The sequence below is a fragment of the Athene cunicularia genome, assembly GCF_003259725.1.
Source record: "Athene cunicularia isolate RWA chromosome 1 unlocalized genomic scaffold, athCun1 chr1_part2, whole genome shotgun sequence".
NCBI lineage: Eukaryota > Metazoa > Chordata > Aves > Strigiformes > Strigidae > Athene > Athene cunicularia.
This window is the reverse complement of record NW_020799092.1, coordinates 715,471-740,791: the sequence shown is the minus strand read 5'-3', so window position 1 is coordinate 740,791 and position 25,321 is coordinate 715,471. Positions and strand designations below refer to the sequence as shown.

The 25,321-nt window shown below is 39.2% G+C and overlaps 1 protein-coding gene across 2 annotated transcripts in view; it reads left to right on the top strand.

The window, feature by feature from the left end:
* The first annotated feature begins 55 nt into the window (after positions 1-55).
* The window catches only part of MYH9 (myosin heavy chain 9), a 75,574-nt gene continuing 50,308 nt past the window's right edge, over positions 56-25,321 (top strand). For both annotated transcript variants that reach the window (XM_026863210.1, XM_026863203.1), the window contains exons 1-3: positions 56-150; positions 15,667-16,019; positions 21,644-21,800. In XM_026863210.1, coding sequence (XP_026719011.1) covers positions 15,687-16,019; positions 21,644-21,800 — 490 coding nt within the window. In that variant the 5' untranslated portion in view covers positions 56-150; positions 15,667-15,686. The remainder of the gene's footprint in view (positions 151-15,666; positions 16,020-21,643; positions 21,801-25,321) is intronic.

The window sequence follows — 25,321 nt, the reverse complement described above, 5'->3', positions numbered from 1 at the left end:
GTATAAGAGACAGGTGCCGGTGAGCGGGAGGCGGCGGCAGTAGCAGTAATTAGCAGTGGTGGTGGTGCCTGCGGGAGGAGCTGGCAGCGTGCGGACGCCACTCTCTCGCCGCGAGGAGCGCAGCCCTTTCTCCGCTGTCTCTGGGCTCAGGTGAAGCTGGCCGTGGGGGCGGTGGGCGCGGGTGGCTCCGGTTTGCACCCCCTAGCACCGCGCTTCGCTCCCGCGCGGGTTTCGCGCCTCTTTGTCGGGCCGGGAGAGAGGGTACTGCGTTCTCCTGCTTGCCCTGCGGAGCCGGGTGGCGGGCAGCTGATCTGCCGTGTCTAGGGTGCTCCCCGCCGCGCCACCTCTCTTTCGGGGGCGTGTGTGCCGCCGCACGGTTACATTATTGCCCAGGGAGTTCCCTCTCCCTTCCCTCCACGCCCTGCTAACTGGGCTTCTCGGAGGTGGGGTTGCGTTATTCGCGCTCTTTCTCCCTGGACCGTGCTCTCTCACCTCCCTCTGGTGCGTCTCCCCCCTTTCCCCCCTCGCGTTTAAGTGTCCGTCCTTTAGAAGTAACGGGCAGGGGAAAATTAGGACCGTTTGGCAGCTGTCAGGGCTGCAGCCTGAGTCACAGGCTGACAATCCTCCTGCAGACATTGCAATGGGCTTGGCTTCCGCCCTCGGATCTCCACTTCCTCGTTCGGTTTGGTTTGTGCACTGAAGCCAGAAGAGAGGGAGGAGGGAGCGACGGGGCAAGATGAAGCTTGCACTAAAAACTCTTGCAGATAGCTTGTGTTTCAGGCATCAACTCCAACCAAGTAGGAAAAGTTATCCGGCCTTTAGTGATATCGGTACCAACCTGTCTCCAGTGGGTGTGGAAAGCAACAAGTTTCATAGCCTGCGAGGGTGGTGTGTACCCAGTGGGCTTAATAAGGATTGCTTCTAATTTTGCCTAACACAGGGTGAGATGATTTTTAAAACAGTAGGATGCTTCTGGTAATAAACTGGAATTTTTCAGAAGTAAACTGCATTGGTTGGGAAGCTCTTCATGCAGTGGCCATTTAATTACTTTTTTTTTTTTCCTTCTCCTTACGGTTCCTTTTCTTCCTCCTTTTTTTTTTTTCCTCTTGAAACACTTTGTGCTCTTAATCTTTTTTCTCCCATAGGCTGTTCTTCCATATCCTGTGTCTGTCATGGTGTCCTGAGCAGCACTCTTTCCCAGCAGATTAAGAAGCTAAACTTTTTTCTAAGTGAGCAGGTCTGTCCTAAACAGAGTAATTTCTTAGGTAATGCATAAGAAATTTATGTTTCAAACTTGAGCTACTGTAGTAATTGGACTTTGGCCCTCAGACTATGATTTCTGTGCTTCTGCCCTACCTTATAAAGAAATATAAATTAATTTGCATGGAGGCTGTTGAACCATGGCTTGAAAGATTAAATTACACATCCTTAACTCTGGTATACATCTCCTGTCCATAAGGCTAGATATGGTAAAGTTTTAACTCCAGAGTAACAGCACTCTAATCAGTTACTGCTTGTGTAAAGATGCTTTTGAAATTAGTCACTAGGTAACAGTGTGACTAAGTTCACTTATCCATGGCATTCCAGTAAAAATGGTAAATCGTGGTGCAGATATGTATTGACTCATATATGCACTGTCTGCAACTGTAGTGCTCTCTCCCGAAGTTTAAATGAGATAAGCACTTATTAACTAGAAAGTTGTAGTGAGGGGGAAGGAATTGATAAACCTAAGTGGAGTTACCTTTAGCACAAAAGAGTTTTGAAGTGGTTAATCACAATTGCCAAAACCGTATAAACACAAGATTGTACTGCTGATCTGACCTTGTAAAAATAACTAGAGTGAGATCATGCAGCAGTTCTGTGACGCTCCATGTCAGGTGGAAATGTTTAAATTGACATGTTCTCCTTCTTGATAGCTTTGTTTGTTGCACTTAGACAGTGCACACACTATAACTTTCTGGAGGTAGATGGGCAAAATTTTCACTAAGGTAGCTGCAGAATCACTAGTAGTGAATAGAAACAGGGGTCTGAACTTCTCATATTTACTGATCCAGAACCTCAAAGTGAGTATGACCAGCGCCAAGCTGGTGAGTTGTAATTCACCAGCTCTTTTTGTAATAATGGTATAATCTCTTGGATGCTTGACTTATAGAGCCAAGATCTGATTTTCAGAGTTCTCTGGAGAAGAAACTTTGACTTCAAAGTTTACTCTGCTGGGTAACATTTGGCTATTTCTGTGTAAACAGGAAGACTAATTAGGTTCTGTCTGTCCCAGAAGAATGGTTGTAGAAACTTTTATTTGACTTTGTTTGCATAGATTGTTACAATATTTCTACCATGGTTCTGGGATGATATTTTTTCTTTCATGTTGCCAAGGTGATATCTTCAGGTGAAGAGAAAACAAATAAGCTTTTTTCATTATTTCCTCTACTTGGATTTTGATATGCTTCAAAATGTTTTAAGAAGACAAATAGGTTGTGAGATGCACCATATTATTTTAAGTGAATCAGTAGTGAATGAGTAGTAATAATAATAATAATAATAATAAATTACTTGTCCAGTGAAGTTGTAGGAAGAAGAATTTCTCCCTTAGGAGGCTGAAATAACCTGCGTTGTCCAGCACATTATTTTGGCGTTATGAAAAATGTTGGAGAGTGTTCAAACTGTGTGGTGGGTGGTAGCTCTAATACTCATCTTTGAGCTGAAAACTTCAGTGAAGTCAGATGCCGCAGGTGCTTAAGTCTCTTTGCAACAGTACTTGACACTGCAAATGTTTCTACTACAAGTGTGGAGACTACATTTACCACTGCAACAAACTATCTTGAAAATGTGAACCACTGTTATCTTGGTAGGTCTTTAAAAATAATGCACTAAATGTTTATAATAACTAATAATTCACAGGCTAGCCCTCTGTCAGACTATTCACATGCAGGTATGAGGGAGTGTATGTATATCAGCATAGCTACTAACTACGTGAAAATATACTTTGGTTGTACTGGGAGATTACAATAGTCTGTGTATCCAAAAAATCAGGTTTTGTTCTGTTAATCTCCAGGGTATTGTGATTTCTGGTCTCATTCTGCTGCATCTTCTGCGTCTACCCCCATCCGTAGGCACATGTCTTGTCCAGATTTATGTCACTTATGAATTTGTGTGACTGTAGTAGGGTGAGATGATAACTGGACCCCCTGGAGATACAGGAACCCATCTAGTTAATGCAAGCTTTAGAGAAAGGGGAAGTCAAAAGTTAAGCTTGTCTTATCCCCCACCCGTGTGTAGTACATCTGTTTTCTTGTGTGGTAACTTCAGGTTATTGGGTAATGTGCTGAAGCTAACTGATGACTAAAGAGCATTTTAGAGGCTCAGAGTTAGTGTGCACACCTACTAAAAGGTGTCCCAAACTTTAATCCTGAGTGTTTAATTTAATACATTATTGTTTGTTTGACTCAATAATGTACTTGGTGCCCTCTAACATCCATTTTTGTCTTTGATTTATCATATAAATATCTTATTAGTCTGTTTTCTTCATTTATAATTGAGGCACAGCTGTCTGCATGTTAAGTGGAGAAATTTTGTGCCTGACTTTGTCTTCTGTGGGTTGGAACAAAGATATAATAGCAAAGGTTTGCCTACAGCAGCATTGTTTTTGCTGGCTATTGCTCTAGCTTAGTGGTGGCTTGGTGACCTTGTACCTTAAATTTCTTTTAAGTGTAAGCATATTGTGGTTCTAATTGAGTTTCCTAGTGTAGGAAGAAATGGAAACTAGCAACCTGATTTAAATAGAGTGTGATGAGACAAAAGCACAAATGCAACTTCTGCCCTGGAAGCTAATGCAAATGGGTGTTGTCCAACTAAATTAAATGCATCAGTTTACAAGTTCATCTTAATTATGGTTTATCCGCTTCACTTTTTTCTTCAGCTGCTGTGAGAACTTGTTCTGAGTACTTGAAGTAATAATCTCAACACTGATTCTTCTTGCAATCCTAGGCTGCTGTAGTGACTTAACATCTTCTGACCCCATTCCAACCCAGTCATGTTCAGCATAATGGACTAGTCCTTATTTTCAGTTAATAGCCCTTTGGCCATTCAGCACAATATGTTGCCTTTCTGAGCATCTTAAAAAGTCTAAAGAAATTGTAGTGTCTATAATTTTCCAGGGATGGAACTGTGATTGATTTAATTGTACAGTACTTCTGGAGCTAGTACTGCTAAGTCATGTCCTTTTTAAACATAGCAAAGTGGAAACTGTAAAAATGATCTAGCATACTTGTCTACTGCAAGTTATTTGTGATAGAAGTATTACAAATGTCTTGCTGTTGAATACAGAGAAGTATAATGAAATATAACTCAGCATACTATGGTTTGACTTCATGACTTCTATGAAATTTATGCCTTTATGTTTTGTACACAGAGTTTGGACTCTACTTGTCTTCATGACTAGAAATTTAAATTTCTCCTAATGCATGTATGCTGACTCTGCTGAGTGTAGTAAATAAAAAACACATGGATGAGTGATTTCAGTAAACTTGAGATAGTAATTAATATATATCTCCTTAACTGATGAATACTTCTATTCATCAAGAACTACCATTTTAATGAGTCTTGGCAGGAGATCCGTTGTGATATATACCTCAGTGCAGAACCAGAGTTCTGATTTGAATGAAAGCAAAGTAGGCGCTTAGACTTGTAAGAAAAGAGGTTTAGAGAAATTTTACAGCTTGACTTTGACAGTCCTGTGCAGTCAGATTTTATTTTTTTTTTCCTGTTTAAAATCTGAGGTTTAAAGCATGCTCTTGTAATAGTGTACTTACCTTTTTATTGTTTGTAGTGATGAGAGTACATTCATCTGAGTGTTTCTTTTAAGGTCAAGACTTCACTGGTTCACTTGAATTTAGGTTCTTTTAATCAACCTTGTAGGTGCGATAGATTTCAATTTGGTTGAAGTTGGTTGTGGCTAACAATCCAGCTAGTTTTACTGACATAGAGTTGATTTAAGTGTTCAGGGAACAAAAAATGGAAACCTACAGCAAAATTTCAGTAAAAAATTAATTGCAGTTACTTCTGTCTTTTTTTCTCTAAATGTGACTGACTTAAAACAGCTGTTGTATCAGTTTGTAGGTAAATTTTTAGTCAGTAAGCTCTTTTTGGCAGGAACATTGTAGATCTGCTTACCATTACTGCAAGAGATTCCCAGTCTTGCTGTGCTCAGAATTGATGAAATAAATGAATACAAATTAATTTTCATTGATAGTTTTTTAAAAAATGGTAGATTATTTTAGGATTTAGGCATATTTTAACAAATGTAAGATTCTTAAATGTAAGAACTTGGCAACAAATATTGAATGTCAATCTGAAGTTGAACCGATGAACTGGAAGAGAAAGTTCCTGACTAAGCACTTGTAACTAGTTGGTTGATGAAATTAATTGACTTTTGACATTTTTTTTTAATGTAGGTGAAGAAAAATGCTCCCTGGCTTCTGTTTTAGCCATGTCATAGTTTAAAATGTAGAGGAAAGTATTGACATTATTCTTTGTTCTTTTTTCTTCCTTTTTTTTTCTTTTTTGATGATTGGGGAGGTGGATAGCTCTGTTTTGTACTTAATGCAACAGATCTGAAGAGGCGGATTTGAGATTAAGGTATCCAGAAACAGGCAATTTAATTCATATTAATTCAAATTGCTGATTGCAAGGAAGTATCTAGAACAACAATTTTAGTTACTTTTAAATGCATCTGAAATAGTTCAAGAAATAATTATTTTGTATTAATGGAATTTTATTTTTTTTAATCAGAATACCACTTAATATGTTTTATTCTTCATAGGTGTTGTTCAGATGTCTTTGTTTCTGCTGTTCAGAGATAGAGATGGTTTTAGCTCTTTTTCACATCAAGTAAAATGTATTCAAACTTTACAGAATTGTTTAAAGAAATGGATATGGGAGTATGGATACAAGTATGTGGTAGACTATTTACAATAATTAAGTAATTGGATACTTGAAACTGTCTTGTTTCAAATGGACATGTCTGCTTACTGACAAAGGGTATTTTCTTTCTTAGAGGAGCATAAGTAAAAAATAAGGTTTCTCCACAGGCACAAAAACTCTAAATTGTGGTTTAAGATTTGTGACTTAAATCAGTTCACTTAGCTTTTATCATGTGTGTTGTACTGCAGTATGAATGTCTATACAGATACTAAATAAAGTCTTTGACCTTTTGTTATGCAGTAAATTATTATGAGTTGTTTTAATGGCCTTTCCCAAGTCAAAGTTTTGTGTGGATGAACTTGAGCTTGCAGTTTAATACAGGATATGATGGGAGATGTAAAATAAGAATACACGACTGTAGAGGAAGATATTAGTCATAATTTTTCTTTAAAGAAGGAATTGACAGTTTATTAGACAAACTAACTACTAAAAATTATCTGCATGTTGTATATGCCAGTGCTATGCAGACACGTGCAGGGTCAGTTCATGTTCTTCCTCCACATAGTGGGAGTTAATCTTTTTGCATGGCAGATTTTAAGAGTTTTTCTAATGGGCAGAACTATATAGGTAGATTTTAGTTCTTTAATGCTCTAAAAACTTAATGTAGATTTCAGTGATAAATACTACCATGCTGTATTATACCAATTCTGTTGGGAAAAAGTGCAACTGCAGTAATGGCTTAGCTCTTGCTCATGTAGATAAGGAGAATAGTATCATAGAATTACAGATCGGTTTGTGTTGGAACCTTCAAGTTCTAACCTCCTGCCATGGGCAGGGACACCTTCCACTAGACCAGGTTGCTCAAAGCCCTGTCCAACTTGGTCTTGAACCCTTCCAGGCAGGGGGCAGACACAACTTCTCTGGGCAACCTGTGCCAGGGCCTCACCACCACAGCACTGTAGCATATATGGTTGTGGAGAATGTTGAGAATGTTGTTAACTATGGTGGAAACACGTGCAATAGTTCTGCTACTCTGTGGTCAGTGTTTCCTCATGTTATTTTTTTATCCTTTTATGCCAGAAAGAAAGTCTGTTGGAAACTTCCAAATTGCCTTCTCTTATTGGGACTGTGGAATGTCATAGTATGTCACTCTCTTGTCGGAAGGGGATAATTTTTCTTTTTTTCCAGAAAAGGATTTTCCTGTAATGCCAGAATAGAGAAAATTTGATGTGCCATATAGCTATGATTAACAGTTCAGACTAGGCTCCTACTTCAAGTGCCCTTGCTTTTACTTGTTTCAGGTTGAAAGATGAGTCCTTTCTTTTCCTTTAGTACAAAAATCAGGAAATCCAGACAGGAGGGCATGGTTGGGTGAATTCTAAAATGAGATGCCTGTTGCTGTTCTTTTTCAAAGACTGATACATTTGACATTTTGGGGAGAAAGCACAGGTCAGGAAAGAAACAAGCTAACCAGAAAGCATGAGGCTGAGATGTAGAGACCATGTAAGTGTTCCCTGTATGCTCTGATGCACCAGGCACTTTCTCTAGAACATTGGTTGTAATTGATAGCTAAGTAAGGAACTAAGTAAGCTGTGCAAGACCTTGGATGCAATAGGAATGTTGCAGTCGGAATGTTTCAGAGTTTTTCAAGCCATCCTGAACTTGATATTTATGCTCTGTGAAGTTGTTTTCAACCTGGCCTCCTTATACATCCTGGAGCTTAAGGCTATGTAGCTTTTCCTTCAGTGTAGGAGTTGCTGTTGTTCCATGTCCAAAAAGAGTCACTCTCCTCCTGTCTCCACCTCTAAGATCACCTTCATGAACAGAGGTAGGTCCTCTTAATGAATCTGTATGTATACCTAGAAGAGTTGAGAATCAAACTTGGACCCTGTAAAGGTGGTAGACTTCTCTGCCAGGGTTTTTGCCTACCATCCCCATAGCTGCTGTTGATGGTGGAGTAGAACTATTTGAAACAAGAATAAAAATATGAGATATAGCAGAAAGCTGTTAGTACACAGTCATAGTTTGGAACAGTAGGTTGAGCTGTAAATGTCTGGGGAAGCTTGGTTCCTTGCTGCAATGAAAAATAACCTTTTTTAAAAGGGTTTGCCATACATATTTGCACTGATTCCTCATTCTTTCCAATATGAGCTGGAAGAAAATTAGTATTATTGATGTTGAGATCAAAGCAATTTCTCAGTTAACGTAAGCAAGAATAATTGCTCCTGTAAGGTGAATTTATCTTAGCCACATACATGCTAAATACTTGTCTCTAAAAGAGTGAACCAGAACTGTACTTTTCTTCTCTATTTAGGTGTAATTGTTTTATTCCTTATTCCCTTTTGTGATGAAATAAAACCTGGAGTTGACAGAGATGATAGGGAGTGCTAATGGATACAGAACTGTGTATTGGGAGAGCTACCTTACACTTCAGTGCCCCAGAGAGTTCTTGACAGATATCTTTCTAGCCTTAAATCAGAATATTAGGAAAGGGATGAAAAATAGCCCTGAAATAATAAGGACAGGCTGAAACTTTCCAAGCTGCTCTTCTCTCTCTCATGCAATGACTGTAGGGAATTTTGCATACTGGATCAGAACTTTTGCAGTTCATTATGCCTACTGAAAACAAGTCTTCCAGCAAAACAGCTTGAACAGCAGGGATGGGCTGCAGTTTTTTTGAACTGCAGCTGTCTCCTTAAGTGGGATTACTTTGCTGAGTGGTCACGAAGAATGTGTTCTCCCCTGGAATGTTTTCCTTGTGGGCACGCTGTCTCTGGAAGAGGAATTCTCTCCTCTGCTGAGAAGGCATGTACTGTATGCACACTAATGAGAAACAACAGTTGCAGAAAGTGTATTATGCAGGATTGTAAACTTTGAATATTTATTCAAAGTGAATGGGGTTGGGTGACAGCCAGCCTAGCTTTGTCATGCTAAAGACTGGACTTGAAATGAACAGAAGGCTAGTCTCCCCATCCCTAAACCAGTGTTCGGTGTGTTTAAACAATGTGCACAGGCTTTATAGACTGATTAATTTTATTGATGCCATGTACGTGGTAATGTGCCTTTGTGTCTTAATGAACTGAGAAGATGCAATTAAAGTAGGGGCAAGCATACTTTCCCTAGCATTAACTTAGGGAAGCTATGCCTGGCCATATTTGCCCATAACCTGGTTAATTTCTTTACAGTATGCAGTGTGGTTGCCCAAAATAATTTCTGTGCTTCTATAGCCTGTGGTGAAGCCTGCACTATCCTGTTTTCACTCTCTGGTACCCAAAACTAGCCTCTTCAGGTTGGTGTTAATTTAAGTCTACATGTGCTGTGCTTTTGTAGCTTCTGTTCTCCTAATCTTGCCATTCATTTGAACCCAATGGAGAGAAAAGGTGACTAGTAAGTGGCATATAAGGACAGTGTCTTTCTTGTATGTGGCTTTGTGGCCTTTCTAATTTTCCATGGAAAATCCCAGCTTTACAGAGCAAACCTTCTGTGTCAGCTGTTACAGTAGAATATGCAAGTGCTGCTTCATACATACCAGGAAGGGGTGCTTGACAGCTGATGAAGAGAGCTGGACGCGTAGAAACTGAGAGACATTTCTTCCATGTTCATTGTTCTGAGGATGCATGCCAGGTACCTTTAGGCCACCTGATAGATACAGAATACAATTCTCTGCCTTGTAGTCTGGTCAGTAGATCACTTTTGTGTAATACAGGTATCATTTATACATTAGATAATTAAATTCTCCCTTGATTCTTGGAGCCCTGTGCATGCAGAGAAGGTGCTTTAGTGTTCTACCTTGAGTTTAACTTACAGTAATAAACATGGTAGCTGGCAAGTCTGGGCAGCACTACAGTCAAACTGAATATGCTACAATAATTGCCAGCAATCTGCATTCCAGTTGTGAAATAAATCTTTCAACAATGCATTGTGTGCGTCAGACTGACTAGAGAGGAAAGCAGTGAACTATAGTAAGCCTAATAGCAATCATTATGAATCCCAAATAAAGCTGAACTAGAAGAAATGAGTCTGTGGCAGCACAGCATTCTGAGCAAAAAGGGTAAGTGTAGCTGAATGCCTTCAGCTTGAGGGGCTATCTGGGAGGGAGTATTAATTGCAAACTCGTGTACTTGCATGATGTTGTATTCTCTAGTGGGATAACTGAAATTCATGATTCTTGAGTCTGAAGCATCAAGCACTGATGTGTCACAATATACTGAACTTGAGAAATGAGCAGATAGAACCAGTATGTCAGTTAAGCCTCCTGCCAGCTCTTCCCATTCCCTTCCTCTCCTCTTCCCTACTGCAATGCATTTCTTACCCTTAGTGACTCAGACTTTAGTTTTTATATAGGTGTTACTTACAAATTGGAGCAGTTTGTGCTAACAAACTTTGAAGTTTTTTTCCCATGAACATCCTGGCATATGGAGCTTGAACTGTCAGCCTAGTATGTACTAAACAGATGAGATCTGAACAGTTTTTTAGTGACTGCAAGGGAATTATAGGGAGGGGGTTTTAGTGGGTTAGTTTTTGGTTTTTAATGGTGTCAGTCTGTGTTGCCAGACTGTAGGCAATCTGGTCACTAAAGTCTGCTTTACTGTGCTTTCTAGCTACGCTTAATGCAGCTGTTTCTGTTGATTTAATAAACTGTATTCAGCTGGCTGGGGAAAGTGAAATAGTGGAGTTTGCAAAAATAATGCAAGTATTAGCTGTTCAGTTTGTATGCTTAACAAGGATTGCCGTTAAATGAATGTTACTGACCAAACTTAGTTTGAGCTATTAGCTTCTCTCAAAGTCAGATTATTTTTTACAACCTGTGTATTAACAATCAAGTTTCTTTACTGAGGACAATTTAGTTGTAAGTGAAAAGGGCCTGTAAGTGACCAGTAGTAGTGTAATCTTCTAGAGTAGAAGTCTTGTCTTGCCTGTAGAAATGCTATACATTACTTTTGCTCCGTGAAAGGACCTTATGTTTTTCATGCCATTCTCTCACAACCTGCTAAAGGTAAGCCAGTTTGGAAAATGACATGATAATTGTGTTCTTGAAATACTTTTAAAATGTGAACTGTGTAAAGAAAGGGAAATTAATTTGTTTTAGTCTAAATGTGTCTGCTATTTATGTTCATGCTTTTTGTCACCCTGATCTTTAGGGTAGTTCTTCTTGTACTGGTAGTATAAAGGCCACTAGACAAACCATGTGGGGGGATCATTTCATGTGAAATCACAGAAACTTTTTATAGCAGTGCCTTGCTGGTGGATATGAAGCAGAAGAAAACTGGTAATTACCCACATATGTCCCTTTTCATGCAGGCTCAGTCATAGCAAATTTCTGAAATGGTAATCTGAATCAGCAAGTATACAGTACATGTAGCTGGCTATTTTATGTTCTCTATAGCCCAGTATTTCACAAATTCCTCATAATTAATTAAAGTAGGGAAATGGTTTGTGATTAAAGTGCTCTGTTCCAGTGTAGTAATGCATTTTTTGCTAATAATGGTGCTGAAGCCTAAAATGAACAGTGCAAGGATCCCTACTTTAATGGCAGTTTTGATAACTCAAAACTAGAAGTACTTTCCTTGCCTAGGTGCTACTCTAATACTTGTTGGCAAGCGTGATGCTTTACTTGTTGCCATTAATGTTCTTCTGACTATATTAATTTTATTTCTACTTCAGGATTACCTCAATAGTTTTAACATAGCCCAAGCTCATTTTATTGAGCAGTAGCTCATTCCCAGAAGCAATTCTGTGGCTGCTGACAGAGTAAACATTGAGGGGTGGGGGGAAATACAAATAGTTCTGGAAAATTGCAAACAGATAATATTCTGTGCTTTTAGCAGTTGCAAAACACTGTAATTGAAAGAAAGGAACCTTGTAACAAAAGCATCTTTTAGACACTTCCAAGCCAGACAAGATGTTTTGTTTCCAAGTTTTTGGGAAGCACTTGATGCTTTAAGTAGGGAAAGGAGTGTGTGAAGTGTCTCACAATTCAAGCCTTAAAGCTATGAAATTGTAGGAGGCTAAGACAAACTTTTGTCCATATGACTGTATTCAAATTAGAGTTTTGGGTAATTCTGCCTAGTTCAAAGGGAATGCATGGCATCTTAATTTAAAGCCAGTGCTTAATTTGTTAATCTCAAAAGAATCTGCAGGGAAATGTGTATGCAAAGGGTTCTTGAAATTTTTTTTTAAGGTTGGACTACATGTTGTTAATGTCTTGGTCCTATGTTATTCACGACTGTAGAGATCTCTTTGCCTTCATCTGTAACTGAATGGCATCTTTGTAACAATTATGTAGTTAATTAAAGGGCAAAAGAATGTCTTTTGGCACCTGAAATAATGGGCAGCAAGCAATGTTTGACTAGCCTGTTCTTCAGACTGCTATGAACCACAATAAAGGAACAGACTGGGTTAACAGGGAAATGACTGTAGTATTTCATTTTTGGAAACAATACTAGGAAGGAGGCATTTAAACTCAAACCAAGGATGGTATGTCTGCCTTCCTTCTGTATTCTTTGGTCTTCTTACCTATAGACTGGTGTTGCATCAAAAAGAATACTGTTAATGGTATTCTCATCTGACAGTTGCGTGATAGCCATGTAAACGTAAATGTCCTTGCCCCACATAATTATCTACACCCAAAATTCAAACAAATTGCTTCCTAATTTGCTCCTAAAATGGTAATAACTTGCATTTGTTGCGAGTTGCTGTAAGGTTGCAAGAGCTTATTGTGCTTACTTCCTTGACCACATAAGGGGTTTTTAGAAATGCCCAGTGAAAAATCAGCGTAAGCTAGGAATATAAGTTTCAGACCCCATAAGATGGAACTTGCTGAATCTGATTTCTCTGGTACTGTTCTTGTGGAGAAGGCAAATTAATGGTTGGTTTTGTGGTATTGCTAGTTTAGAGGCACTGTGGGTTAGAAGTCAGCCTTGAGAATAGCACTAATACCATGTTATCTTAGCATGATCCTCCATTTTTTTAGTTCTAGTACCTGATGCTTCTGTTCTGGAGCATAGGAAAACTAGTTTGAGATGGTGATAGTAAGACTGTTTGCTGCTGCCATGCAATAGGATAATTTTCAAGTCCGTTTAAAGTTTGAGGTACAAACCGTCTTGAATCTCCTCACTACTTGGTATAAGTACTTACTGGCATAAGAAACTTAAGTGTTTGGTGAGGTTTTAGAATATCCATGTTAGGATATTTCTCTTCTTACTGTGAAAGTTGTGGTTTTCAGTCCTGACAATAAAAAGGGATAGATGCTATAGAATGATGCCTTACTGGCTGAAGAATGCAGTTTTGCTGTATGCAAGATAAATCAGGGGTTTCCTCTTGTGGGGAATTTGATGAACTTCTCTCTGTTTTCTTTCCTTAGTTCTCTTCATAAGAACTAGAACTGGCTGGGGATACCCCTTGAAAGATTTCTTGTGGTCTTATGTGTTTCTTATCCAAAAATAATTACTCTTTACCCCAGAATAAATCTCCAAGGTATATTGAATATTGCATGCATGTACTGTAACAGTAAGGAAGTCGGGAATATGTTTCAGTGCAATGTAGGACAATTCAGATGGCTGGTTACTTAGGATTCCTGAGGAAATGATGAAACTGAATTTAGCTGAAGCATACTGCCTCTGTGTCCTGCCTGATTATAGCCAAAAAAGGCAACTGGTTAGATTCTGGAAGTTGCATCGGCAGGAAACTGTGTAATGGAGGGTAGAGCACAGCTGTTGCCTTGCCAAACCTGATACAACTCTGAACACAATTGTTTTTTTTTTTTTTTTCCTTTTCCCCTCCTTCCCTCCACTCCCTTTTTTTTAACCCTTTGACCACAACTTGCATGTGATACTCTGCAATGTCATGGAACCTCAATATCTTTTGTTCAATTGTTAGTCTTCTCTATTTCCTACATACCGTCAGGCTAGCTGTTATAGGATGAATGGTCCTGGAGCTCTCTTGACAGCTCAGGTTTGTCGCAGCAGTCTCCTGATTGCTACATCTTATCTCTGCAACAAATCCCTTTGTTGTGTACCCACTAAAATACTGGATTTTCAATAAAAATATGGAAAACCAGGGAGGAGGAGTTGCTCTGAGAATTGGCATTGGGGTGATTGTGGTGGAAGTGTCAGTGACCTTGTGGGGAAGGAAAGATGAGGTAAAGTGTAGAATAGCAGCTTGGCATATCCTGTAAAGCATACGACAAAGATTTTAAACTCAAGCTAAAGGAAGCGATTATTTGTAGAGTACATCTATCCATACAGTCTCTGGCACAAAGTTGCATGCCACATACAGGGATACATTTGTTGAAAGGAATTTCCTCCCTACATGCTTACAAATGACTGGTGTGGGCATCTGTGCCCATCATTATTATAGCTGATGTTTTTCTGGCTTTGTTCACTCCTTGCTAATGCTGGGACTCAACATCTATTGTTGCTCTCATGCATATTTTGGGAGTTGAGCTGCTTCTGTCCTGTTCTATATACCTTTTTGTCTGCAGTATCTGTAGTCTAGACTTCACCTATTTGATTTGCACACTGGTTTGTAAATATGGGTATGTTCTGTAGAAAAGTTTTTCCTGTAGATATTGACAGCCTTTCATGACATGAATATTGGTATTTTCATTTCCTGTTCTTTTGATGGTAAAGAGCTCTAGCTTCTATGCAAGTTATGAAAAACATATATTGAGGACACTGGTATCTTTGTGAGGAAGGATCCAAGAAGTAATGTTCGTGGGACTTTGTAAAGAAGCTGCTGTTACATGGTTAATGAGCCTTGACGCATGCAGTCCTTTCTTCTGATTGAAAAGACTTCTGAATGGCACCAATAAAATTGCTGCCTTCTAAACTGGAAAAATCCCTGGTGGTAGTGTTCTGGTTTTGATGAAACACTAAATCTAGGGTGCCATTTTCTGAGCATGCTGCCTAAATCTCCCTCTTGTAGGGATGGTACTCTCTTCTCTACCTGACCACAGCTTTATGGAAGGATCCCAGTAGAGGATTTTTGGCTGTAAAACTTCCTGACCACAGCTTTGTTCTGTTACTGACTTGGAGGTATTTTGGTACTGAACATTATCTAGAAAAAAAGATACTAGTGTGCTGCATGTTTCTACTAAGCTGGTGATGGAAAGTATCTAATGTTGGTCTTGGCTGGTGTTCTCAAATTACTGATGATGTCTTTTAGAAGCAAAGTTTGTCTCATGTATTGTCTAAACTGGTATGTGGCATTTCTAAGAAGTTGTGCTTTTTGATTTGTAGCTTATCAGAACAAGGAGGTAGGAAGTAAGTGTTGATTAAACATTTATGATTGTATTTCTGAGGTAATATCTTTACCAAGTAGAGCAGTGAAGGGCTGATCTTGATCTGAACGTTACAAACATAGTATCTGATGAGTATTGACATATCTTACAAATTGTTTGATGCTTGCTGCTTTAATGTACTTTCTCTTTTCTCCTAAATAATGGCTTCCAAATGCTTAAAAGTCAGTGTTTTGCTGTAGTGGGGTTTTTTAACTGCTTGCTAGTTTTGTTTTGTGGTGGGTTTTTTGTTTGGTGTTTTTTTTTTTTTTTTCATCTTGGCAAGCAAACCTTGACCTTATTGGAAGTTTGACAACTTACCAGTGCTTGCTAACATGAAACTAAAGGAGGGGGAGATATGCTCTGATGACCAGGGCTTCAGAGTACTTAGCATGTGCCTGTCTGTCTCTAGGAATTGCAAGGCAACTTGAAGCTTTAAAAATATCTTCCTCCCCTTCTTTTCACAGGTCCCCAATTCTAAAGCACAATGTCGCAAAGAGATGCAGATAAGTATCTTTATGTGGACAAAAACATCATTAATAACCCCTTGACTCAGGCTGACTGGGCAGCTAAGAAGCTGGTATGGGTTCCCTCAGAGAAGAATGGGTTTGAGGCAGCTAGCCTGAAGGAAGAAGTAGGAGATGAGGCCATTGTGGAACTGGCAGAGAATGGGAAGAAAGTGAAAGTAAATAAGGATGATATCCAGAAGATGAACCCCCCCAAATTCTCTAAAGTGGAAGATATGGCGGAGCTGACATGCCTGAATGAAGCTTCTGTACTTCACAATTTGAAGGAGAGATACTACTCAGGACTGATCTATGTAAGTAATCTTGATGTTGGGGTAAGGCTCCACAATAATTACTGAACTTACTGTAACCACTTTGCTTCTAAAATGTGTATGTTAACCTTTCATTGCCCCTATACGCAACTGTCATGTGACAGCTTCTTCCCTCTACTTAAAATTTTTTCACTAAACTATGCCTATCCCCCTCTTTTGAAGCCTATCCCCCTCTATTGAAGCTTTCAGGGTATGCTGTGGTAAATCTGTATTTAACATTTTACTGTCTTCATTTGCAGGATGTTTTGAATGCCATTTAACGTACTTTTATCACGAGAGCAATTGGAAAGTGGTAAACAGGGAGTCTGATCTGAACTGAACCAAATAACAATAAAAACAGAGTCCCGATATACCTAACATCTGAATTGCCTTTCCCACGTCTGGACCTTCAGTGGGAAGGAATGAATGTTAATGCCAAGCTTTTTGTGTTCTAAAAATTCTGGATCTCAGTGTCCTACTAGAGAAGGCACATGTCTACCTGCATGTGCTTACAGATAGGAAATACTTCCTTTTCTTTCCACCACAAAATGGACAAGAGCAGAGAATCCTGTTTCTTATTGCTGTGGAAGTGACAAAGATAGCATTTATGGCATCAGCAATTATACCCAACAAAGCATGCAGCAATTTCACTGAATACCAAAAGCAATAAACAGGGAAAGGTGGGAAGGAGAATTTGGAACCTTGACCTGGTTCTTCAGGTCCTTTCTGATTTTCCTCTTCATGTGGCCTCTGTTTAGCTAACAGATGTTGGTCATGATAGCCTCTACCTTATTAATACTCTTCGGGCATAGAAGGGATTATTCAATTCAGTGGTAATGTAAAATTTGGGTGCTGTGACTGGTTAAAACATGAACTAGTGTTTCTTGGTTTATTTATTCTCAGACTAGCCTCTTCTTACAGAATTAAAATGGGACTGCCTGAGATGGAATCCCAAGGGATGTAGAAATGCAGGATGTTGAATATTTTTAGGCACTATGAAATCATCTTCACAGTAGATTAGAAGATCTATTAAAATAAAATGTATGAAATAATTACATTTAACACATAAACATATATTAATACAGTCCTTGAAGAAAGTCTGTCTAGATTTCCCCTCCCCACACTTTTTGTGCTCCCAAAAGTTTCCTCTCTTGACAAATGGAAAAAACAGTGTAAGTAAAAACTCTCTGCAGTATCTGTCTGTATGTTTCACGGTTTTTTGGAGTGCTTACTACTTTGTCATACCCATAGGGATATAGTCTTTTATGTAGTCATCTTATGTGGCAAGCAATAGATGATCTCTTCTGCCCTAACAGGGGCTGATGGTATCTAAACCACCACATAGCAGGAATTCACCCTAGCTATCCATCTTGGGTAGAAACCTTTGTGAACTGTTGCCTTCTAAGTTAATCAGCACAACCTAGAAACTCTTGACTCTGTCTAGTGCTGTGACCACTGCTCTTCTGGAGTGGCACGAAAGCATATAGACTACTGTTGCAGAGATTATCAGGGAACATATGAAGGATGCAAAGCTGATATAAATTTAGTTTGACTCCCACTGTATGATGTCAAGAATTTGAGAGCTAATGTGGTTAGAGGTTGATGCAGTTAATTACACTGTGTAGTCAGTAACTTTACTGACTATTGATCAGAAAGTATTCTCAGAGGGAAGAATCTTGGTATTGAGATGAAATAGGATGTTCAAGATCATGTGTAGCATTTTTAGAACAGGAAGCATTACTAGGTTATGTAATAAGTTTTTGAAAATAATTCAACAGCATCTCAGTCTGTTTGCACACTATGCATACGCACTGTTTCATATATCTTGCAAGATATCGTCTGAAATTTCACACATGGTCTGTGGCTGTAATAAATTGAGTTGATTGGATTGTAAGAAGTGTTAAAAAAATCCCCACGCCTTCACCCAAGTAAACATGGCATAGTAATTCTCTGTTAAAGAATCTTAGTCTTGCCAAAACCATCTTTCTGTGCACTTGTGAAATGGACTGATCTCACCTGTCAGCAGTTCTCAGCAAGTCAGGAGATTAAAGGGAAGGCTTAAAATACTTTAATTGGAGTGGCTGTTAGTTGATCATTAATCCTCTTGAAGAAAGAGAATACACGCAATGTATGTCTAGCATAAATGTCTCTGGAAAGATCATAAGCATAATTTAGTTTTGCTTTTGTCACTTCTCTCTCCTTTGCCAGCAGGACTGTGTGTTTTTGTGGCTTTTTTCTTCTTTCTTTTTAATTTAAACTTTATTTTTTTGTCTACCCATCCTAAAAAGGGAAGGGGGAAATCTTATGGCTCCTGCAGACAGATTTTAAGCAGGGAATGTCAAACATTTCAAGAACTAAGAGCAAGTCTGACACCAATTTGCTGTTTCCATGTGCTGACTGGTTTTGCACTGAGGTGACTGGCTGATAAACTGTCTTTCATATTAACCCTTTCTATCCAGAATGCTTTATCAGAAGATAATTTTCAACTTCTCTGTTGCTTACCTGAACTGCATTGTTTTGTATCCAGTGTGAAACTCAAAACTCAACCTTATGTGTTCCAGTTATTTTGCTGAAGTTAACAGTTGCTGGAAAATAAACTTTCTGATGCTGTTGGCTTTGTGCCATGATGCAGATGGTCCTTTCAGCTCTTCATAGCTAGTTTAGCAGTTAGAAAAATAAAGCTAGTTCCAGTTTGGCCCATGTGTCACTTGAAATTGTTAGCGAAAGGTAATGCCAGATTTCTATTTTGAGATAGTAATGTCTGAAACAAAGGACAGATTTCCAAGCCAGCTATGCTTATAATAGATTAGCCTTTCAATTGGAGCCTTGGGTTCAATTCAGGGATTTATGCATGTAAGTCTTTACTTGTACTTTAATAAGATGAAGATGACTCTTGTCTTCTCTGTGCTAGGGCTGGCAGCTTCTTCTCAGTATATTCAACTTGTTTCTTATATAAAATTCTGTCAGTGTGCTTGACCAGCATTTGGTATATAGTTGCCTATCCGAGCTATGATTAGTTGCCTCTCTTTATTAGACAAAAATACCACCTCACACATCTGTCTGAGATCATTATATTGCAAGGAAACTTCCTTAGGTATTTCTCCTGGCAGCCAGAATGCTGGGAGAAGGTGATACCTTGTTCCTGCATACCTCCTTCATGGCTTCATCACCCTAATTGAAATTAATGTCTTCCGTTTTCTAAACCGCTGCTCTCATCTGTAAGACTGCTTTAGCCCAGCTTCAGACCTTTCTACTATTCTTACTTGAAAAGCCACAGTTCTAATTTGTCAGCAAACATGGCCATAAAAAGTCACACAAATATGGACAAGAAAACTTTACGTTCCTTGTAGAATATTACCACAATGCTTGCTGCCACTTTTACTTTCACTACTTATTCCCCAGAAGCAGCAAACAGGCTTTTAGCTTTATTAACATCTTCAAAGGAGAGGTAGGTTTGGTCTGTGGCATGAGTTACAGTTTTGTTGTGAGAGTGAATAGGGACCATATAGGGCATCTTCTTTTGATTACTACGTGCATGTTCCTGCTGCCATGGGATTTGGGGCAAGATGGTTGCTAATGCAGACAACTGGAACTGGCAGCCTGGAGGGTTTTTCTTTACTTGTTTTCCAGAACTCTGATAAAATTAAGCTTTTCTTCTAACAGTTTAGTTGATTCCAATGTTAATTATATCCATGCCACTATAAGGAAAAGGTGTATTACATGTACTGTGGACATACCACTCTTGAGTCCACTCCTTTCTACCTCTTGATTCTACTTTATCTTCCACTAGTGTAGTCAAAGGTCAGGAAAGCATGACCCAGTCTTTCAGCTGCTATTCTGTGCTGAACAAGTACTGTCTGGCATGATGGAGAACTAAGGCTGAGGCAAAAGGAACTAGTATTGCCAAGTTGGTTTCTGCAGAGTCCTTAAACTGTTCCTTTCAAGCATTACCTCAAACCTAACCTGACTATAGTGTCTCACTGCAGGTTAGCTTCCTGGAACTTTAGGACTCTTAGTGACAGGGCTTTTAGCCAACTTTCATCATTTCCCACTTTGGAAAGAGATTTACTATTGTCTGTAAGCTATTAAAATATTTCTCAAGTATTAAATGAAAAATAAAATTTAAAAAAAAGTAGGTCTGGAAGCATATCCTGACAGTTTATACTGGGGTATGGAAAAGAAACTTTACCTATAAAAATTTTACTTTCTATGGGACATAGGGTGAAGGTTGTATCTGAAGCTACTGCATATAAGAGTGGGCTAATTACTTAATGTTAATCTAGCATGTAGAAAATTTGGATATAAGACTGTAAATTGTGTAGTAGGTGCTACTTTCACCCTTCTAATCACTGTAGTCTAATCCTTACCTTTAGCTAAAGAGGCTAAATCTGATTAAGTACTCTCTGTGCTCATTGTGGAGAACTCTATCACTATGAAGCACTCTTCATTGAGCAAACAGTAGAAGAGATGGTAGCAGTGGAAATAAAAAGTGCCAAATTTTGTCTCTTCTGGTAGCACTGCAAGCTACACCTCTCCAGATGTTTCAAACAGCTGCTTCTAAAAATTGTTAGGGAATTGGGGTAGCTCTAAACCCCAGGAGCAAGGCTTGGAATGCTATTCTTAAAATATCTAGGAAATACTCTGCTCCTCCTGATCCCTTTGCAAGTAAAGTGTGTGTTAGGGCTTTTTTTTTTTTGTGTGTTCAGTTCTGAAAGATTTTTTTCTTTTAAGAAGATTAATATTTTCACTACAAGTATTTTGACGGTTGTATTCCCTTAGAGCTGTAGAATTTCTGCCAGTGAAAACCAATTGAGAAATCAAGGTTTGCTGTCACAGATCAATGAATTAACCATTTGAGATGAATTAGAAGTAAACTTCGGCAAATGTTGCTGACTCTTTGAGTATGGAATACTTTAGAACTCCTTTCTATATTGACTTGTTCAGAACTATACTACATTAATGACCTTACAGTTTTGAATCTAGTTCTAGTTATACTTGTTACATTATAAACTATCAAAGTGTTCAGGCTGGAAGGGTCTTTAGGAGGCCATCTAATCCAACTTCCTATTCAGTGCAGGGTCAACACTGAATTCAGCCTAGTCCAGTGGTCTTGAAAACCTCTAGGGATACACTGGTCTTATTTTTCTTTTAGTAACTTAAAGTTTTATTATGTTGTAGTTGATCAGTTCAACTGGATAAATCCATAGCAAATGTGAGCTAGAACATAATATAATGCATGATTCTAAGAGCTGAGCACCTACCTTCTATAATGAAATGAACTGTAGGAATTCCTATAATGAGTACAGGAACTCTGAAAGGAATAAAAGCCAGTCCTAGCCAGTCCCAAGCCAGGGAGCAGGCCAGTTTGTTAACAGTGTGACTAATGTGTCAGCTGATGCTCTGTGCATACTTGGAAAAGTTGAGTACTTGTCAAGCTATGATATGACTTTAGCTGTTGCCCAGATTCTAATATTGCTTAGTGGGGAGCATCCCACATGGCATCACTGGAAGATGCATTTTAAAAAATGACTGCTTAGTTTGTTTTTCCAAGTAATATACTGTTAAAATGTGCAAGTATACAGTATTTTAAATTCCTGTCTTTATTTCCTGGGGTGTTTTCTTTCCAGACCTACTCAGGCCTGTTCTGCGTGGTAATCAATCCTTATAAGAACCTGCCCATATACTCAGAAGAAATAGTGGAGATGTACAAAGGCAAAAAGAGACATGAGATGCCCCCTCATATCTATGCCATCACAGACACAGCCTACAGGAGTATGATGCAAGGTGAGTGCTGACTGAGATAATGACTCCTGTTGAAATCACAAATCAAGGTTGCAGTCAAAACGCTGTATGAGAACAAGTCACTGCTATCAAAAGGTATGGTTTCCTCCTCTGTCCTTGCTTACAGAGGACTGACACCAATGTGAATAGCTTTCTCCTGCTCTAGTGGATTGAAGAACCTTACAAGAATCTGGTAAGAGCTAAACTTGATGTAAAGAGCAGACTTTGTGAATGCATAGGGTTCAGAGAAGCAGGCAGGGAGAACTGAGGTGGTGAACTTTCCCTTTTGGGAATGAGCCTATGGAACGACAGCTGTAGGTGGACAAGTATGCGTATTTGTTGATAGAAGCTTTTAATAAAAGTATTTAAAAGCCAGTCATACAGTCTAGTTGGGTGTGACAAACTTAGTATAACCTGCATTTTGAAGTGTGAGAGTCAGTGGTAGTTTTACTGATCAGTTGTTGGTTACATTTCTATTCTGTTAAGAATAAAACTTTACTGTCAGGCAATATTGAATACATCTCTTGGCTCTTCCTAGAATAAAAGAAAGCAAGCAGATAGACCTGTTTTTTTTTTCCTTTATATATACAAATGAGAAGAACCGTGTATATTACCCGCTGCTTGTCACTTGAAGACTTCTCGATGTGGAGCTCTAGCCTGTGCATACCTCCTTTCTGAGAGGAGGTTGTTCACAGAGTCAGGACCTGTGTTTGGAATGCTTGGAGGGTGTTCTGGTATGGAGGTGTTTTGTGCTTTTCTTCCTGTTTGTAGTTGGGTTGTATGTAGAGGCATGCTTTGTAGGGTTTAAAGGCCATAACGGACAGTTTGATTTGGTATGCCTTGTATGAATTGGATGACTCCTTTATTTTCTGATGAGTAGCAATGTTTGTGTCTCATAGGTTTTGTCATTAACCTCTCTTTTTTTTGAACAGAGGCCAGATATAATAAAATCATACTTTAAAATCCTAATTGGACTCAGTTTTAAAGAGTTCTACTTTTCCCCCGCCCTCACTACCACTTGTACCTCCAAGCATAGGAGGACTATAACAATATGGTTACCCACCAGAGTGGCAAGAGAGCAAGAAAAATTCCTTCTGCTTACCCGCATTAGTGGCTTTAAACAAATCTTACGTGTGGAGAATGCTGAGAGAGGTTGCTGAAGTGTGGTGCCATGCAGAGCACAGCAATGGGAGAGCTAACATGATGAATCAATTAAGCTATATTTGTAAAAGCCTTGGGTGGGGAGGGGTGAACCATACAGCCATGCTGCAGTGGACTGGTGGCAGTGTACTGAATGTGTTGAAGATGTGGCAGCTCTTGAAGTACAGCTATACTACTGATGTGTTGCTCTGAAAGGAATGCTGTATCCAGAGGAAAGAACCTGTGAACCTGGACCTATACAGGACCTCACTTCCTTCAGACAAAGACTAGATCTGCCGTGAAGGACAAGGACAGATGCACTGCCTTCACTATATGTGCCAGCATGTTGTCCATAAACTTCTTACCACTATTTCACTTCCTTTATTACTTCCTTCTTTCCCTTGCCCACTCATTGTCAGCTCAAATACCAACATATGTTTTTCTTAAACAAGCTGTTGACTTAATCCTACCAGAGTTACTCTTACCTAAAAAGAAATCTTTCATATGTAGAATCAGAAACAATTTCATTGTTATTGTTGTAAGGAGACTGAATAAGTCCTTTTCCTTCTATAGACAACAGTTAAACCATTTGGAACTGCACATGCATGCATCTTGTACTTCATTCCTTCCAGATATATCAGTATGTGGAAGTGGATATCCAGACAGCTGCAGTGTTGCAGTAAGGGACAGGTGACCTTTCCTGGTCTGATGGTGGTTCAGAACTAGTGATTAATCTACATTAATATTTTCTTTCCTCCTGAAAAGAGAAGGTGTCTGTTAGACCACTGCTTGAGTGATGTGTAAAAATCAGAAATCCCAGACTTGAATTGCTTTGGTGTACAAAGCTGAAGAATGGCAGTCCCACCTCTCTTTTCCTAGCACAGGGAAGTTGCTGTGAGTTCTGCTGGAGTGTTTACCTTTCCCACAATAATTCTAGCTATGCAATGCTCTCAGCAGTATTGACAGTCTAGGGGTTTATCTAGCTCTTCTTTGCCTGGTTTGAGATACCTTGTCACTGACTTTTTGGAATGCTTGTTGGATGTGAGTATCATTCCCTGTTAAATTTTGAAATAGCCTACTTTGACCTGCTTAACTAAGTTTGGAAAGCTTCTTGTGTGCATGTTGCTTCACATGTGTGTATGTGTACTAGGAAGAACCCTTAGAGATCGTTTCAGGGTTATTTACTGCCTTATTTCCTTATTGCAAAGGGTAACAGTCACATTCTGATGTCTGCTACTGGGAGTGAAGGTGAGTAGGATGTTGCACTTGTCTCTGGTCCTGGGTAGCCTCTAGGGCAATGGCAAGCAACATTCCTATTCCACTTCCTCAGTTTTGCTTAGCCGTGGGGGAGGCCTGGTGCAGCAGCCAGTGGTATGGCAGGAATCTGTTCAGAGAATGGAAAATGAAAGGGACTGGTGCTCCACATGGGCCTGAGGCACTTAGGCTGCCTTCCCTAGGTTGCTTTCAGAGCCCTGAACACCGGAATCCTTTATGGTCTGGAGAAGGATAGCAAGCTGTTGACTCTGACTTGTCAGCCTGGGGTGTAGGTATCTCTTAAGCTGACAGAGTGGAAAAGCTTTGCATGTTGATTTGGACTTTGATTTTGTTGTTGTTGTTGTTTTCAGTCAGTTTACAGTATTCTAATAAACAGGCCATTCAAAGGGGCATTCATCAGGAAAGGAATTGGGAAGGGAGAGGAAGATGAGAGCTCTATTCCAATCTCTGCTAATCCAGAAACTATTTAACCCCTTTTCAGGCATCTGTGCTGATGCACTATGGGTGGGCTTGGTCCTCTTTTTGTGTCTACCCTGGTTACTGCATTCACAAGTGTTGTGTGGCATTTATATATTCCAGGAGGTTAAACTACTTTTTGTTAAATTTCACCCAAAGGACTTCTCTGAAGCAATAACATGACAAAAAATGTGTTCAAAGTGACTTTTTTTTTTCCTCCTTTCCCTGTCCCAAGACATTAAGACTCAGAAATGAGATAAAAATTTTATTTTGCTGTATGGTGCTTGGACAGACTTCCTGTGCTTCAAGAGCAGAACTCTGGAAAAAGTGTAACATTTTTGGTTTTGGAGAAAACAACCATTTGTCTTGATGTTCCTCGGTAATCTGGATGCCAGAAGCCTCAGGTCTAACTGCTTTCAGAAAAATTACTCTTGTGGTGCTGATGATTGATGACAGTGGTTGCAAGTGGAGTGGTGTCTTGAGCAAACCAATCATTATTCAAATGCAGCAGTTGTACACTGAAGAGATACATTCTTCACCTTCAGGGGATCTATTTAGAAAAACTTATTTTAAAGTTTTTAAAGAGCACCTGTTGGTTCTTTTGGAACACATATAGGGAATTTTCTATGTCAAATACTGATAGAAGTTAGAAC